Source organism: Coffea arabica, chromosome 4c, assembly GCF_036785885.1.
Source record: "Coffea arabica cultivar ET-39 chromosome 4c, Coffea Arabica ET-39 HiFi, whole genome shotgun sequence".
Classification (NCBI taxonomy): Eukaryota; Viridiplantae; Streptophyta; class Magnoliopsida; order Gentianales; family Rubiaceae; genus Coffea; species Coffea arabica.
The window spans coordinates 27,103,207-27,120,271 of NC_092316.1; the positions used below are offsets into that span (position 1 = coordinate 27,103,207).

Genomic DNA, 17,065 nt, shown 5'->3' on the forward strand with positions numbered 1-17,065 from the left:
TTGTTGATATTTGCAATCAATTTTGGGTTTGGAATGAATTGTGAAAAGTTAGGGTTCATAAACCCCTAATTTTGTCCGGTTTTAGATCATAGGGTTAGAGGCCGAATTGGACTTTGCTCAAAACATGAACGTTGTAGGTATTGATGAGTTTGAAGTTCCTGCAAAATTTCAGGTCATTTGGATTAGTGTAGAGTGAGATATGTCGATTTTACTGTTGCTGTTCTGGGTTGATCAGAATGCGAAAACTGCGCTAGTAATTGGCCATTTTGACTGGAATTGGTTTGGATTTTGTTGTTGGTGTCTTCTGATGAAATGTAGCTTAATGTCTTAGCTAACATATGCCTTTGGAATTTCGGCATTTGGACCTGTATAGACTGAGTTGTGTTCATTACAGCATTGTCCGATTTGTAAACCTGTTTTTGGTGGTTCTGGTGTAGTATTTGGCATATTTGACCTAGTTGTGCTAGGATTTGGATTGAGTGGCCTTCCACATTGTTGTAGCCCTGTTTCATAGCTTCGAAACGGTGGGTCTTACACCCCCATCCAATAATCATAGTGAAATTGACACCATTACCGCAAAATGACGTCAAAACTGTTTTTCTGGTTTTGAGCTTAACCTTCATTTCCGAACTTTTCCCTAGCTTGACTTGTACTAGTACTACTTGGAGCTTACTGAATGGCTATTGGATGAACTTATTTGTGTGACTTTGGAACTGGCTGAGAAAATAATGAAGCCTTGACGGCTGGAAAAGTAAGCAAATTTAGGGGAAGTGCTGTCCGAAGTTTTAAAGGGTTTGATTGCTTTGAGTTTGTGATCTAAGACTTGGATTTGAGCAAGGCAATGTTATATGATGGATGATTTCTGAGCCGTGGAGGTGAGTGACCTCAAACTACTTCTAAAGTTATTTATGAACCGTTTCTTACGTTATTTACTTTTGAACTGTTTCCAAAGTTACTTTTGAAATGTTTTCTTGCATATCATGCGTGCTGGCATGTGAGTGTGCCTTGTTTGCTATATTTCTTGACTTCATGATTTGTATTTTGGTTGATAACGTGTTAAGCGCTTATAATGATTTCCAAAACGAGTTTTCGAGGCGAGTGTGTACTTTATCGCACTCGACCTCGATAAATGTGAAATTTTCGATTGAAATGTTACTTGCGCATGAATGTAAGCCTTTTGGGCTGAACTGGCCATTGCCCCTTGTTACCGATCGTCTTGAGCCAGAAGCGGACTCGGTCAGGCGATTAGGAACTTGGGTGAACGTTTGGTATACTCGAGTATTACCTATGTAGGTTGGTGGAGCCTGGCCAAAAGCCAGGGACGGGGTGAATGAAATGAAATAAATGATCAAATGAGCGAGGAAATGTCAGGAGAATGAATGTATCCTTTCATGAATGTTACTATCGCTTTCCATTGTACATGTTTCTTGAATTATTGATACTCCATATTTAATGTTTTGTAAATGCTGTAATCGTTTCTGGACTTATCATTTGATTTATGACATCATTGAAAAGAAATATTGTTAAACCGATTTGATTACTGATTTTCTGGTTACTCGCTGAGCTTCTAGCTCACCCCAAAAATGTTTTATTTTCCCCCCCCACAGGGCTCAAGGTGAAGAAAAGCTTGGAGTGCTTATTCACGTGACTGGATGGCTTATATCGTGTACAGTTTAAGTTTGGATCTATTTTATGTACGAGTTGGTCTTGTATAAATATTTGAAATTGATATGGATGTAAGTATACGTTCCACGATTGGAATCAGTTTCCGCTGCATTTGTCATATGTAATCATTAGAGAATTTGATGTAATTTTGAGATTTATATTGTAATTGGGTTGAGGACTGTAGTGAGCGACTGAGTCCCGGCGAGAGTTGGGCAGGCGGTCCGCCGAACCCTCTGGTACGCCCTAGGGGGAGGTGGGGCCGTTACAAGTGGTATCAGAGCTTAGGCTTCAGATCTCTGTAGTGTATCCTAGGCTTGAAGTTTAGGATGCCGGACTGTGGGCTTGGCTTGAAATATTAGTGATTCTTGCGGGATATCACGACCTGATTAGTACAAGTGGAATGTCGAGGACGACATTCTTTTAAGGAGGGGAGATTGTGACGCCCCGAAAAAAAAAGAGTTTGAGAACCCGTAAAAACCCTAATATTTTGCGAGGGTTTTATTTCCTTTAATAGCATGTTTTCTGCATTTCCTGGCTTAGGAAATTTTCCTGAGGAATTTTTATGAGTAATTATAGTTTTTAGATGATTTTTCTAGCCTTGGAGAGTTTTTGGAAAATTAAGACTATATAATGGACGTGGGACCCACTAGTGCGAAAAGTTCAGAAAATTCGGCCAATTAGGTTAAATTCCGGATACTGTGTAAAATTTATCGGGTGTTAAGGGATAAGTAGAGTGTGTGAAATGATTGATGTGAGAGAGAAAAGAAAGGATAGGAATGCATTAATGAAGTGCCACGTGTCACTTGGTGATTGGATTTAACTTATGGAACACTATTCATGTTTTTGACTTTTGACCCATTTGATTAAATATCTTGAAAATTCACAAAAAAATCACCATTTCTTCACCTTGGATGGCCGGCCCTCTTAGCTCAAGAAGGAAGAAAGCTCCTTCAATTTTCAAGCTCCCAATTAGCTCAAATCAACCAAAACAATTGCCTAAATTAGTTTTTACTCCATAAAATTCCTTCCTTGGGTGCTAGTAGGTAGTTTAGTGAAGTTTGTTTGAAGAGCTAAGGTGTCCAACATCTCTATCTCTTTTGGTTACTAGGTGAGTGGTGTGTGAATTCCCTCTTGCACTTAATGAAGCTTAAGTTATGCTTATTAGTGATTAAAGTGCTGAAATTTCTGGTTTTCATCTTGGTTTGAAGTGATTTGGTGAAGTTTTTATTTTATTGATGATTTTTCTGGTTTAATTGGATTATGATGGTGTGGTTGTTTATGATGATTGGCAATGGCCTATAATGACACTAGTAGGTGTGAATTGTTGATATTTGCAATCAATTTTGGGTTTGGAATGAATTGTGAAAAGTTAGGGTTCATAAACCCCTAATTTTGTCCGGTTTTAGATCATAGGGTTAGAGGCCGAATTTGTGAGACCCCGAAATTTTTTTTTTATTTTTTTATTTATTTTTTTATTTTCCGGGTATTTATTTTGGGGCTTTTAAGTCTATTTTTGGGGTTTTATTTTATATGTAGGTTTTCTGGGGAATTTTATGAGAAAATATGAATTTTGCATCATTTTCTGGGTTTAGGTCAATTTCTGTGCTTATAGAGGTGTACAGTGCATGTGGGACCCACTAGGGTAATCGGTACCGGTAAATGTGACTTTGGGAAATTTTCTATACGGAAGCTTTAGTACCTAGTGTTATGAGCTAATTAGTGGTTAGCTAGTATAATTAAGTTTTTACAAGACAAAGATGTTGGATAAGCTTGGAAAACACATGTTGAGATCTTATTGGAAGTTGGACTTTTGACTTTCACTTTACCTTTCTTATTAAGAGAAAAATTGATCCAAAATTACTCATTTTTCTCTTGCTCATTGCCGACCAACCTTGAAGAAAGAAAGAAAGAAAGAAACCTCTTCAACTTTTGCTTCATTTCTTGGCCAAATCTTGCAAACCAACCATTAATCTTTCAAATTTCTCCACAAAACTTGCTTGCTATGAAGGGTTGAACTACATGGTGGTTTTTGTTTGAAGAGAAAAGCTATCCTCTACCTTGTATTCCACATTTGTAAGGTAAGCAAGTTAGGAAATGTTTATGTGTTGGTTGTGAGATGAAATTAGTACATGTTAGTGGTTATAGAAGCCATTTTATGGGTTATTTCAAGACTTGTGGTTGAGTTATGGAAATTTTCTATTTATTGAGGAATTTTCTGTTTTATATGATTTCTCATGGTTAGCTAGGTTGTGATGGTATTTTATTGCATGATTTGGAGCCTAGATATGTTAATGGTGTTTAATTGTAGAAAATTTCAGCATTTGTAGGATTTTCGGTTTTTAGGTTTTGGTATAAATTGGGGTTTTTCTATATATGGTATATATGCTAGTAGTTGATGTGTATTTGTTTGTATTGTGGCTTAAATGGGATGAATGGACTAAATTGTGATATATAAGTGTATTGGTACAGGTTGAATGCTTGTGGTTTGGTTGGAAATGTGAAGAAATTAAGGGGTTATGCCGTCCAAATGGTTAGAAATATAGATGGTTTTGTATTGAGAAGGATTTGAGTAGAAAGGGATAAGTTTTGGGTTTTTACTCACATCCCACACCTTAATGTTTCATTGTATTGGCTTTTGAGCAACTTGCATTAGTAAGTTAAACTTGTACGTTGAATTGTGTTTGAGTCTTCAATATGGTTATTTGCTTGTTTTAGGTCGTACCGGTGGGCCGGGACCTACACCTGATTCAAACGTGTGACTTGCTTGAAAATTTGGTGAGTGTACCAGTATATGATGAACATACTTGTTATGTGATTTTAAAGGTGTTGATTTGGGTCGAGAGTGTACTTGATCGCTCTTGACCACTTACTTGCATTTACCATTATTGTTTGGATGTGAAGTGATATATATACATGATTTGACATTTGATGGGGCAATGCCTTAATATTAATGTGAAATTGAGCTCATGCCCTTAGACCGTTATTCGAGTCGAGCCGGCAAGGGCTTGGGCGATTCGTTAATGAGCCTTTGGGTTCTTGATAGGCGAGTGGAGTGTTAACTCCTCGACCTTGTGGTATACTCGAGTATTACCCTTTTGGAACTATGAGGCGGCGGACCCGAATAGGGGGTGAATGGTGGAAGGAAATGGTGCGAAGTGGTGTCTACGGATCTTGGATTGTTTAAATGGTTGACGGAGTGTCAACATGTGCGATCAAGTATGGCAATCGGAAACCGGCCCTTGAGGGTCACATGTATCCTTTTATATGTGTATGTTTGTATGAAGGTGTTTATGTATATGTGTTAATAGTTGTATCATGAAATTGTGCATTTGGTACCTCACGAGCGTAAGCTCACCCCCGTTGTTTTGTTTTCCTTACAGGAGCATGATTGGAAACAAGTTTTGATATGAGTTGAGCTAGTTAAGTGATAGTTTTGAAAAGCTCCTCGAGAACTTGAACTTTTGATGTATATGACTTCGTGTACCTTTGAGGTGTAAATTGAACCTTTCTTATGTATATAAGGCATGTACATATATGTCTTTATCAAGTCTTGGATGAACTACATTATGTGTTTGGTGTATTTATGTGAGTACCGTATGCAAACGAAGGAAGAAAGAATTTTTGGCAAAACGCTGCCCAGAATCCGGCCAGTTTCTGGCCGGATACAAGGCCGGATATGCAGGGGAAAAAGAAAAAAATTTGGTTTTGGCTTCGGGTGGCAATCCGGCCGAAGCAATCCGGCCAACTTCCGGCCGGATTTCCGGCCGGATTGACAGGGGAATTTCGACCCCTTTGGGGTCTAGCCTCGGCCTCCTATCTGGCCGAGAATCCGGCCGGGTATCCGGCCGGATAGTGACGTGGCCGGTTACTGTTCATCCGCGGCAAATTTTCGTTTTTCGTTTTCTTGTCCGACTGAAGTGCTCGAGCGCTATACTTTCTTGCATAATGATATTATGGTTATAGGAACAAGATAATGGGATAAATCGTTCACTTTGTTTAATTTTCCTTTATATATTAAGCGAAATTCGATTTGTTTGCGACCCGTAGTCCTGGCGAGAGCTGGGCAGGCGGTCCGTCGACCCCTCTGGTTCGCCTTAGGGGAAGATGGGGTCGTCACAAGTGGTATCAGAGCCTAGGTTTAGATTAACCTGGGCTTGTTAGAAATTTCTTGACTTGGGACTTGTATGTGATTATTTTCTTAAGGGTGTTAAGTTTATTTGCATTTTCGTGTAGGATGGACGTGCCTAGTGGGTCTAGTGAGAGACCGACCGTGGAACGGGGCCGTGGAGTACTTCCTATGATTAGGTACCAGATCCGGCCGAGAGGGTCAACTGTACGTTGGAGTCCGGCTAGTCGCCTTCGGCGTTGTGAGTGCCGTCAGAGGTTTGCCTATCCCAATACTCTAGTATTGGCCGTGGACAAAGAAAGGAAGGAGTTGGCCAAGGATTGTGCAAGGCTTGAAGCTGAAGTAAATCAATTAAGTGAGGCCAACAAGAGGCAAGCTGAGCGAATTCAGGAATTGGAATATGACCTAGGTGAAGGTCAAGATAGGGTGGACGACTTGTGTTCGCAACTTGAGGAGATGCACAAACGTACGGCCAAGAGGGCGAGACAACTAAAGGAGAAAGCCGGATCGATTCTGAACCTATGTGATGACCTAGTAGGGGACGAGTGTGACGAGGACTCTAGTGTAGGAGGTGGGGACGAGGACTCTAGTGTAGGAGGCGGAGTTGGAGGTGAACCCGCCCAAGCGAGTAGGTCCTCTAGTCCCACGGTAGGCTAGGGTCTGGCTTTTAGACCACCTTGGACGGATTTGACTCTTGTATATATATGGGATACGGAATGGTGGGTCGGGGAGGACCTTTATCTAGTCATGTTGTATAGTGGACTAGTTTTGTGTATATGACTTTTGTATGGCCATTCCGCAAGAGGCTTTCCTCATTTGTACTTGAATGACTGTTTTGGTATATATGGTTAATTCTGGTGAAAATGTTATGACTATGTGTTATGTGTTTAAGTGTGTTATGAAGTGATTGTTTGATTTTGTGGCCATGTTTCTTGTTGAGAACAGGGATGTGTGCCCTTTAGTGTTAAAGTTATATTCATGGGTATATTTTGATTATAGATTGAACTAGAGTGATGGAAGGCACGCGTAGTGGCCGGGGGCGCGGACGTGGGGGTAGACATCCCACGACTGAACAGGGTACGGGAACTGCAGTGCCCGAATCAACTCCTGAACCCCAAATCGATCCCAACGTGCAAGTAGCCGCTGCTATTCAGCGGATGACCGATCTCTTAGCCCAGGTGGTACAACAACAGGGCCCCAATCCTAATCCACCAATTGGCAATCCTGGCAATCCTGGAAACCCTGGAAATCACGTCGAGAGCGAGGATCGAGCTCTCGAACGATTCCAAAAATTCTCTCCGCCTAAATTTCTAGGAGGGCCCGACCCTGATGTGGCCGAACAATGGTTGGAAAAGATGATAGACATTTTCGCCGCTCTACATTACTCGGAAGAGAGGCAAGTGACCTTTGCGGTTTTCCAACTCGAAGGTGCTGCCCGCTCTTGGTGGAACATTATCCGGACGAAATGGGAGCGAGAACAGACACCAAGGACCTGGATGAATTTTGTACGGGAATTCAACGCCAAGTATTTTCCGCCGTTGGTTCAAGAGAAAAAAGAGGACGAATTTATTCGTCTACGCCAAGGGACGCAATCGGTGGCCGAATATGAGAGCCAATTCACACGTTTATCTAAATTTGCTCCTGAGCTCATTTTAACCGAACAAAGGAGGGCTAGGCGTTTTCTTCAGGGGCTTAATGTGGAAATTCAAAAGGATTTAGCCGTTGCCCAAATCACTACTTTTAGTGATGCTGTTGAGAAGGCCTTACGATCCGAGAATGCGAGGCTCCAGGTGAGAAACTTCCAAAATCGAAAGCGCGGAGCTGCTGGGAGTAGCTCAACTCAAGGGGATAAGAGTACCCCTCCCCCTCCTAAATTTGGAAGGGGAGCTGGAGGGGGACGATTTTCGAGTCCAGCTAGAGGGGCTTCTTCCGGAGGAAGCCAACCAGGCCGAGGACCGCCGAGGAGCACCACACAAGGGAGTTCTGCTACTGTAGCGCGTGGTCCATGTAACTTCTGTGGGAAACCCAATCACACGGAGGACGACTGCTGGAGGAAGCAGAATAAGTGTTTGCGGTGCGGAAGTGCGGAGCACCGGTTCGCCAACTGTCCGGTCCAGGCACGTGACGCGAGAGGAACTACCCCGATGACATCTAAGGCTACCTCAAGTCAATCCCGGGTAGACAGTACCAAACCAAAGGTACCCGCACGGGTGTACTCCATTGAGCAACGGCCAGTTCCTGATTCCGCCGAGGTAGTGGAAGGTACGATTCCTGTCTTCCACCGCCTAGCTAGAATTTTGATAGACCCTGGAGCTACCCATTCCTTTGTTAACCCCGAGTTTATGTGTGGAATTGATATAGACCCTGTTATACTTCCTTATGAGTTAGAAGTTAGTACTCCTACGGGGGACCAACGTTTGATTTCTAGCAAAATGTACACGAATTGTGAGATCTGGGTAGGTGAGCGGAAGTTATTGGGGAATTTGATAAGTTTAGCCATAAAGGGATATGATGTGATATTAGGCATGGATTGGTTGGCTCGATACGATGCCCAGCTGGACTGCAAGAGGAAAACTGTTGAATTTCGTATTCCTGGGGAGGCAACTTTGAGGTTAGATGTGAGGGGTAGTCTAGCCTCATCTGCTATGATATCGGGTATTCGAGCTAGGAAATTATTGAGTAAAGGGGCACAGGGGTTCCTAGCTTTTCTTATTAACACTCCTGCTGACAAACTGAAAATAGAAGATGTTCCAGTCGTGAGTGAATACCTTGATGTTTTTCCTGACGAGTTAGTGAATCTGCCTCCGGAAAGAGAAGTTGAGTTTGAAGTTAACCTTTGTCCAGGGGCTTCCCCTATTTCCAAAACTCCTTACCGAATGGCACCTGCGGAACTCAAAGAGCTGAAATTACAGTTGCAAGACCTTCTAGAGCGAGGGTTTATTCACGAGAGTGGATCGCCTTGGGGGGCACCTGTTCTCTTTGTTAAGAAGAAGGACGGGACCTTGAGACTATGTATCGACTACCGAGGGTTGAATAACGTGACCATCAAGAATAAGTACCCACTACCCCACATTGATGAATTATTTGACCAATTGCAAGGTGCGGTGGTCTTTTCAAAATTAGACCTTCAACAGGGGTATTACCAACTTTTGATTAAAAAGGGAGATGTGCCTAAAACTGCCTTCAATTCTCGGTATGGGCATTATGAATTTACCGTGATGCCTTTTGGACTGACTAATGCCCCTGCTGCCTTCACGGACCTCATGCATCGAATTTTTAAACCTTACCTTGACCGATTTGTCGTTGTTTTTATCGACGACATATTGGTTTATTCAAAAACCCGCGAGGAACATGAACAACATCTGAAAGAGGTCCTACAAACCCTGAGGGAGCACCAGTTGTACGCCAAATTCAGCAAATGTGAGTTTTGGCTGGAGAAAGTTTCTTTTCTGGGGCACGTGATTTCTAAAGAAGGAATTGCTGTGGATCCGGCCAAGGTAGAGGCAGTAACTGAGTGGAAGAGACCCGATAATCCCACGGAGATCCGAAGTTTTTTAGGGTTGGCAGGTTATTACCGGCGGTTTATTAAAGACTTTTCGAAACTTGCCAGTCCCTTAACTGATTTAACCAAGAAGGGTGGACGATTTCTGTGGAGTGATAAGTGTGAAACCAGCTTTCAAGAGCTGAAGCGGAGATTAACTATGGCCCCTATTCTAGCTTTACCTAATGGTCCGGACGGTTTCACTGTTTACACTGACGCCTCCAAAGAGGGATTAGGGTGCGTACTGATGCAACACCAAAACGTGATAGCTTATGCTTCCAGAAAATTGAAAACCCATGAGCAAAACTATCCTATTCATGACCTTGAACTGGCCGCAGTTGTCTTTGCTCTTAAAAAGTGGAGACACTATCTGTACGGGGTGACTTTTGAAGTCTACTCTGACCATAAAAGCCTCAAATACCTCTTTTCCCAGAAGGAGTTGAACATGAGACAGTGCCGTTGGATGGAATTCTTAGAGGATTATGATTATACCATTCACTACCATCCTGGGAAGGCTAATGTGGTAGCCGATGCCTTAAGTCGGAAGGCTCAGATTTCTGGATTGATGGTGAAAGAGTGGGAATTATTGAGAGTTGTAGGAGAATGGAATCCAAAGCTGGAGCATAATAAGATAACCTTTGGAAACATCCGAGTGACGTCCGTGTTTTTGGAAAGGATCAAGGAAGCTCAAATTAAGGATTCGATGGTTCAAAAGTGGGTAGAAAAGGTGAAGAAAGGAGAAATTTCCGATTTTAATTTGAGCTCTGAAGGGATTTTAAGATTTCGAAATCGCATAGTGGTACCTGATGATGAAACTTTGAGAAGGGAAATTTTGGAGGAGGCTCATCGATCTAAATATACAATCCATCCAGGAAGTAACAAGATGTATCGTGACTTACGACAATTGTACTGGTGGGACAAGATGAAGAGAGAGATAGCTTAATACGTGCAAACCTGCCTGGTGTGCCAGCAAGTTAAGGCTGAACATCAGAAGCCTTCGGGATTGCTGCAACCGCTGGAGATTCCTGAATGGAAATGGGAACATATTACCATGGATTTCGTATCTGGACTACCTAGAACTCAAAAAGGACATGATGCCGTTTGGGTGATCGTTGATCGATTGACCAAGTCGGCTCATTTCTTGCCTGTGAATATGAAGTATTCCATGGATAAGTTAGCTCGAGTGTATCTGGAGGAGATTGTGAGATTGCATGGAGTGCCTGTGAGCATTGTTTCCGACCGAGACCCTCGCTTCGTGTCTAGATTTTGGCAGAAGTTTCAAGAGACCTTAGGGACGAAGTTGAATTTGAGTACTACCTATCATCCTCAAACGGATGGACAGTCGGAGCGGACGATTCAGACTCTCGAAGATATGTTACGAACGAGTATTTTAGATTTCGGGGGTACTTGGGGACAGCACATGACATTAGTAGAGTTCGCCTATAATAACAGCTACCATTCATCAATCCAAATGGCACCGTACGAAGCCCTTTATGGGCGAAAGTGCCGTTCACCGATATATTGGGATGAAGTGGGAGAGAAAAGGATCCTAGACCCTACTATTGTCCCTTGGATGGAGGATGCACAAGAAAAGATTAAGTTAATCCGTCAAAGACTCCAGACAGCCCAAAGTCGCCAGAAGAGCTACGCCGATAATCAAAGGAAGGATCTGGAGTTTGAAGTAGGAGACCAAGTATTCTTGAAGATTACACCGTTACGGAGTGTTACTGCCGGCAGAGGAAAGAAACTCCAGCCCAGATTCGTAGGACCTTTTCCGATCCTTCAACGGGTTGGAAAAGTCGCATACCGACTTGAGTTGCCGCCGAGCCTGTCGCGGATTCATGACGTATTTCATGTGTCCATGCTCAAAAAGTATCACCCCGATCCAACTCACATTGTTCAGCAAGAAGAGATTGAAATCGACGAGGCCCTTACTTATGAAGAGAAACCTGTGCAAGTATTGGATAGAAAAGTTAGGGAGCTGAGGAATAAACAAATTCCCCTGGTGAAAATTCTGTGGAAGAACCACGGAGTTGAGGAGGCAACCTGGGAGATGGAAAACGAGATGAAAACCAAATATCCAGAGCTGTTTACTGACTCAGGTGAGAAATTTCGAGGACGAAATTACTTAAGGGGGAGAGTGTGTGAGACCCCGAAAATTTTTTTTTTTTATTTTTTTTTATTTTTTTATTTTCCGGGTATTTATTTTGGGGCTTTTAAGTCTATTTTTGGGGTTTTATTTTATATGTAGGTTTTCTGGGGAATTTTATGAGAAAATATGAATTTTGCATCATTTTCTGGGTTTAGGTCAATTTCTGTGCTTATAGAGGTGTACAGTGCATGTGGGACCCACTAGGGTAATCGGGTACCGGTAAATGTGACTTTGGGAAATTTTCTATACGGAAGCTTTAGTACCTAGTGTTATGAGCTAATTAGTGGTTAGCTAGTATAATTAAGTTTTTACAAGACAAAGATGTTGGATAAGCTTGGAAAACACATGTTGAGATCTTATTGGAAGTTGGACTTTTGACTTTCACTTTACCTTTCTTATTAAGAGAAAAATTGATCCAAAATTACTCATTTTTCTCTTGCTCATTGCCGACCAACCTTGAAGAAAGAAAGAAAGAAACCTCTTCAACTTTTGCTTCATTTCTTGGCCAAATCTTGCAAACCAACCATTAATCTTTCAAATTTCTCCACAAAACTTGCTTGCTATGAAGGGTTGAACTACATGGTGGTTTTTGTTTGAAGAGAAAAGCTATCCTCTACCTTGTATTCCACATTTGTAAGGTAAGCAAGTTAGGAAATGTTTATGTGTTGGTTGTGAGATGAAATTAGTACATGTTAGTGGTTATAGAAGCCATTTTATGGGTTATTTCAAGACTTGTGGTTGAGTTATGGAAATTTTCTATTTATTGAGGAATTTTCTGTTTTATATGATTTCTCATGGTTAGCTAGGTTGTGATGGTATTTTATTGCATGATTTGGAGCCTAGATATGTTAATGGTGTTTAATTGTAGAAAATTTCAGCATTTGTAGGATTTTCGGTTTTTAGGTTTTGGTATAAATTGGGGTTTTTCTATATATGGTATATATGCTAGTAGTTGATGTGTATTTGTTTGTATTGTGGCTTAAATGGGATGAATGGACTAAATTGTGATATATAAGTGTATTGGTACAGGTTGAATGCTTGTGGTTTGGTTGGAAATGTGAAGAAATTAAGGGGTTATGCCGTCCAAATGGTTAGAAATATAGATGGTTTTGTATTGAGAAGGATTTGAGTAGAAAGGGATAAGTTTTGGGTTTTTACTCACATCCCACACCTTAATGTTTCATTGTATTGGCTTTTGAGCAACTTGCATTAGTAAGTTAAACTTGTAATGGTTATTTGCTTGTTTTAGGTCGTACCGGTGGGCCGGGACCTACACCTGATTCAAACGTGTGACTTGCTTGAAAATTTGGTGAGTGTACCAGTATTTGATGAACATACTTGTTATGTGATTTTAAAGGTCTTGATTTGGGTCGAGAGTGTACTTGATCGCTCTTGACCACTTACTTGCATTTACCATTATTGTAACATCCCGAATATTAGGAGGTTGTTTGTGAAGAAAATATTAAAGTATATTTCTTCGGGTTTGATTTAAAACCTTATTTCGTTTTAAACGACTAGAAACCCTAATGTTTTAATCAAAAAACCCTAGTTTACTTGTGACTAAACGGTTTCTTAAATCTTTCATATTTTACTAGAGATTCTAATGTTAATTATTGAAATTGTAAATTCCTCACGTTTTCTTAAAAAATTTCATTTTATTTGAAAATTATTATTTATTAAGGCCCTACTACCCAATTGTTCAACAATAAGTGCAGATGAACCTGGAAATAGGGTTTTACACTTCGGTTTCAAGATTTGAGCAAAATTAGGGTTTTCGCGATTTTTCGCCGGATGAATTTTCGGTACTGACCAATGATCAATTTGGTGATTAAAAGTGACTTTTAAGTGAAAAATCATATGTGAGTAGTAGCAATGATATAAGGTTAGAGTATGGGAAGAAAAAAAAAACAGTAGTACGTGAGTTTTTAAGAAAAACGGCGCGAACCGGCGGGTCCCGCGCACTACCGGTTGAACGTACCACTTGACCACCACTTTCTTACCATACAAGCTTATTGACTTTTGAGCAAAATATCTTCTTGTTTGGCAGCTGCTTTGACCAAAAATTTGAGGCTAGAAAATAGCAAGGAAGAAAGAGAAAAATGAAAGGTGGTGGTGGCGACACTAGAGTTTCTTGGCCAAGTGATTAACTAGCCTTCTTAAACCAATTTTCTGCACTTTCCTCTTCATTTTTCCAGCAGCTGGTCGACCAAGAGGGAGAGAGAAAGTGAGAGCAAGAAACAATTCCTTCTTCTTGATTCTAACCAACCAAGTGACAAATTAAATTTCTAAACCGATTAAACTTACCTTTGAGTGATTAGTTAGTGATTGTTGGTGAAATTTTGGAAAGAGAAAGCTTGGGCTACACTTGGTGAACTCTAATCAAGGTAAGAGGATGATATCTCTCTAACTTTCTCTTTCAATCATGGTTAAAGTAAGCTTAGTAGCTTGATTGGTGGTGGATTCATGGATGCTAGCATGTGTAGAAGTTTTTCCCCAATTTATTTGATGAACTAGGGCTGTGGAATTTCTGCCCAACTTGATGTATGATGCTTGTATGTTACAATTAATGTTGTATAAGATGTTTTGGTAGTGTGAGAGGTGAGAAATTGGGGAAAGTTGCACTAGAAACTACAAATTTCAGATTTCTGGAAATTCTAGCTTACATTCTGTCCGAATTTGTATCTGTGTGTTAGAGGCCGAATTGGCTTTGGGTCAAAGAAGGAAAGTTGTAGAGAATGGTATTTTGTAGGTGCCTGTAACATTTCAGCCCAATCGGAGCAACATAGGTCATGAAAAGTCCGAAATACCCTTACTGTTTCAAATATTTCCCAGCAGTCCGTTTCATCAGTTAAGTCCAGTTTATCACGTTGTTTGACTAGGAGCCGTACTGATTTAGCTCTGGGCCAAAACATGAAAGTTGTAGTATTCTGACTTAGCTTTTAAATGCCTCTAAGAACACCTGATTCGGACTTTTGTACTCTGAGATATGACCATTACAGGGTAATGCGGTTATATAGCCGACGAATTGGTTTCTGGTTTAGTAATTTGAGGATTTGACTAAGCTACATTAGGAACTGGACTAAGTGACCTTCATGAACATTGCAGCCCTATATCTTAGCTTCGAAACGGCATAGGTTACGCCTCAATCCAATAAGCATAGCCTCAGATATGTTATTTCCGCATTCGTACGTCAAATCTGTCTTGTGCTAAGTTGAATTTCTGCACTTGTCATTGTTGTGATTCTTGTTATTATGATATTGTGAGCCTATGGAACGGCTCTGGACATGAATTGTTGACATATGTGATGTTGGGTTGTGGTTGAGAAAAATAATGAAGCCTAAATGGCTGGAAAATTAGGTAAACACAAAGGGCATGCTGCCCGAATTTACGCTCGAGAACTATATAAATACACTTGCGACTTGGGTCGAATTGATATGAATAGTGCTTGAACCATCTAGGGTACTTGAGTATTTTTGTTCCGGGGTATATAAGGAAGGACTTGGCCGAACTTGTACCCTTGAGAAAGGAAATAATGATTGCTCGGAGTATGTTTTCCTTATACTTTCGACTTGCATGGCATTTTCAAGTATAAATGTTACAAAGTTTTACCATTTAAAAAGCGAGCAAGTGTTTCACGACTACCATCCGAGTGAATTTCAATTTCTTGATTTTATTGAATGAAACGTCTAAGTTTCGAATCTTAGTCATGTTTCAAAGTTCTCAAACTGAGTTTTATCGCAGATTTGGACTCCGAACCCGGAGAATAACCTGAAAGTGACCAGTAAAGGCACTATATCTTTTGGTGAGTGCTTTCAAATACCGAATTGCACTAGATACTTGAACTTGATACGTGACCAATATGAGTACATGTTATATACGTGAATTGATAGGGCAAGAGTGTACTTTATCGCACTTGCCCTTACGTGATATACTTGTTTATTGTTGCAATTGACTTGATATACTTGATTATGATACGCGCACTTCCTGGAATTCCAGAAACCCTGTGGCGAGTTACTCTAGTCGAGCCGGCAAGGGCTTGGTCGATTGGGTAACGAACCCTGGGTCTCTTGTATTGTCGAGTGGAGTGATATCTCCTCGACTAATCGGTATACTCGAGTATTACCACCCGTGTTCTTGAGGATTTTGGGCCCAGCTGGGGGTTGAACGGTGGACGGAGAGTCGTTTAAGTGGTGTTCTACTGGATTGGTTACTTACTTGAAAGTTGATGGAGTGTCAACTACTACGGGATCAAGCTTCTGGTAATGTAATGGGAATTTGGCTCCTGAGAGTCATCCGTATCCTTATACTTTGGAGTAATTATTGTTTATTGGATTATTGTTTCTTTTGAAAAATTTTCTACATTCGTTCATTTTAAGATTGCTACTTGACGTGTTATTGCTCACCTTTATGAACTCTTCATGCTTGTTACTTTGCTATACCGAAAACTTGTACTTCTAAATAATGGTCAATTTGCTATTTGGAACCTCACTGGACTTTTAGCTCATTCCACTCCATTTGTTTTCCTTTCAGGGGTACGAGTGACGCGTGAGACTTGTAAAAGACTAGCGTAGCCTTTTGTTTTGACTTTTGACTTTTTGGTCTTGTACTCGCGCTATTCCTCGAATGGAACATGTTGTACTTGGATTGTATACGTATTGAACTAGTTGGGTGTGTTGAGACTTTGTACCTCGATTTCTATTAATGTAAATTATAAGCTTGAATTGGGAATGTTATTTATGGTTCATGGATGTGTGTATGTGACTCGATTAAGATAGTGAGTGAGTCCTGGCGAGAGCTGGGCAGGCGGTCCGCCGAACCCTTTGGTACGCCTTAGGAGGAGGTGGGGTCGTCACAATTATTGTTTGGATGTGAAGTGGTATATATACATGATTTGACATTTGATGGGGCAATGCCTTAATATTAATGTGAAATTGAGCTCATGCCCTTAGACCGTTATTCGAGTCGAGCCGGCAAGGGCTTGGGCGATTCGTTAATGAGCCTTCGGGTTCTTGATAGGCGAGTGGAGTGTTAACTCCTCGACCTTGTGGTATACTCGAGTATTACCCTTTTGGAACTATGAGGCGGCGGGCCCGAATAGGGGGTGAATGGTGGAAGGAAATGGTGCGAAGTGGTGTCTACGGATCTTGGATTGTTTAAATGGTTGACGGAGTGTCAACATGTGCGATCAAGTATGGCAATCGGAAACCGGCCCTTGAGGGTCACATGTATCCTTTTATATGTGTATGTTTGTATGAAGGTGTTTATGTATATGTGTTAATAGTTGTATCATGAAATTGTGCATTTGGTACCTCACGAGCGTAAGCTCACCCCCGTTGTTTTGTTTTCCTTACAGGAGCATGATTGGAAACAAGTTTTGATATGAGTTGAGCTAGTTAAGTGATAGTTTTGAAAAGCTCCTCGAGAACTTGAACTTTTGATGTATATGACTTCGTGTACCTTTGAGGTGTAAATTGAACCTTTCTTATGTATATAAGGCATGTACATATATGTCTTTATCAAGTCTTGGATGAACTACATTATGTGTTTGGTGTATTTATGTGAGTACCGTATGCAAACGAAG

At 41.0% G+C, this 17,065-nt stretch overlaps 1 protein-coding gene across 1 annotated transcript; it reads left to right on the forward strand.

The window, feature by feature from the left end:
• The first annotated feature begins 5,899 nt into the window (after positions 1–5,899).
• LOC140004750 (uncharacterized) lies at positions 5,900–10,275 on the forward strand. The gene is made up of 6 exons (XM_072044894.1): positions 5,900–6,401; positions 7,106–7,316; positions 7,458–8,053; positions 8,153–8,803; positions 8,891–9,672; positions 9,766–10,275. Exons 1-6 carry the CDS (start codon positions 5,900–5,902, stop codon positions 10,273–10,275), a joined length of 3,252 nt encoding a protein of 1,083 aa, XP_071900995.1.
• Positions 10,276–17,065: the final 6,790 nt, after the last annotated feature.

Coding starts and splice junctions, on each gene's coding strand:
- LOC140004750 (XM_072044894.1), top strand. CDS start 5,900: ATGGACGTGCCTAGTGGGTCTAGTGAGAGACCGACCGTGGAACGGGGC. Junction 7,317..7,457: donor GTACGGGAATTCAACGCCAA/GTATTTTCCGCC, acceptor AACCGAACAAAG/GAGGGCTAGGCGTTTTCTTC. Junction 9,673..9,765: donor ACCTTGAACTGGCCGCAGTT/GTCTTTGCTCTT, acceptor CTCTTTTCCCAG/AAGGAGTTGAACATGAGACA.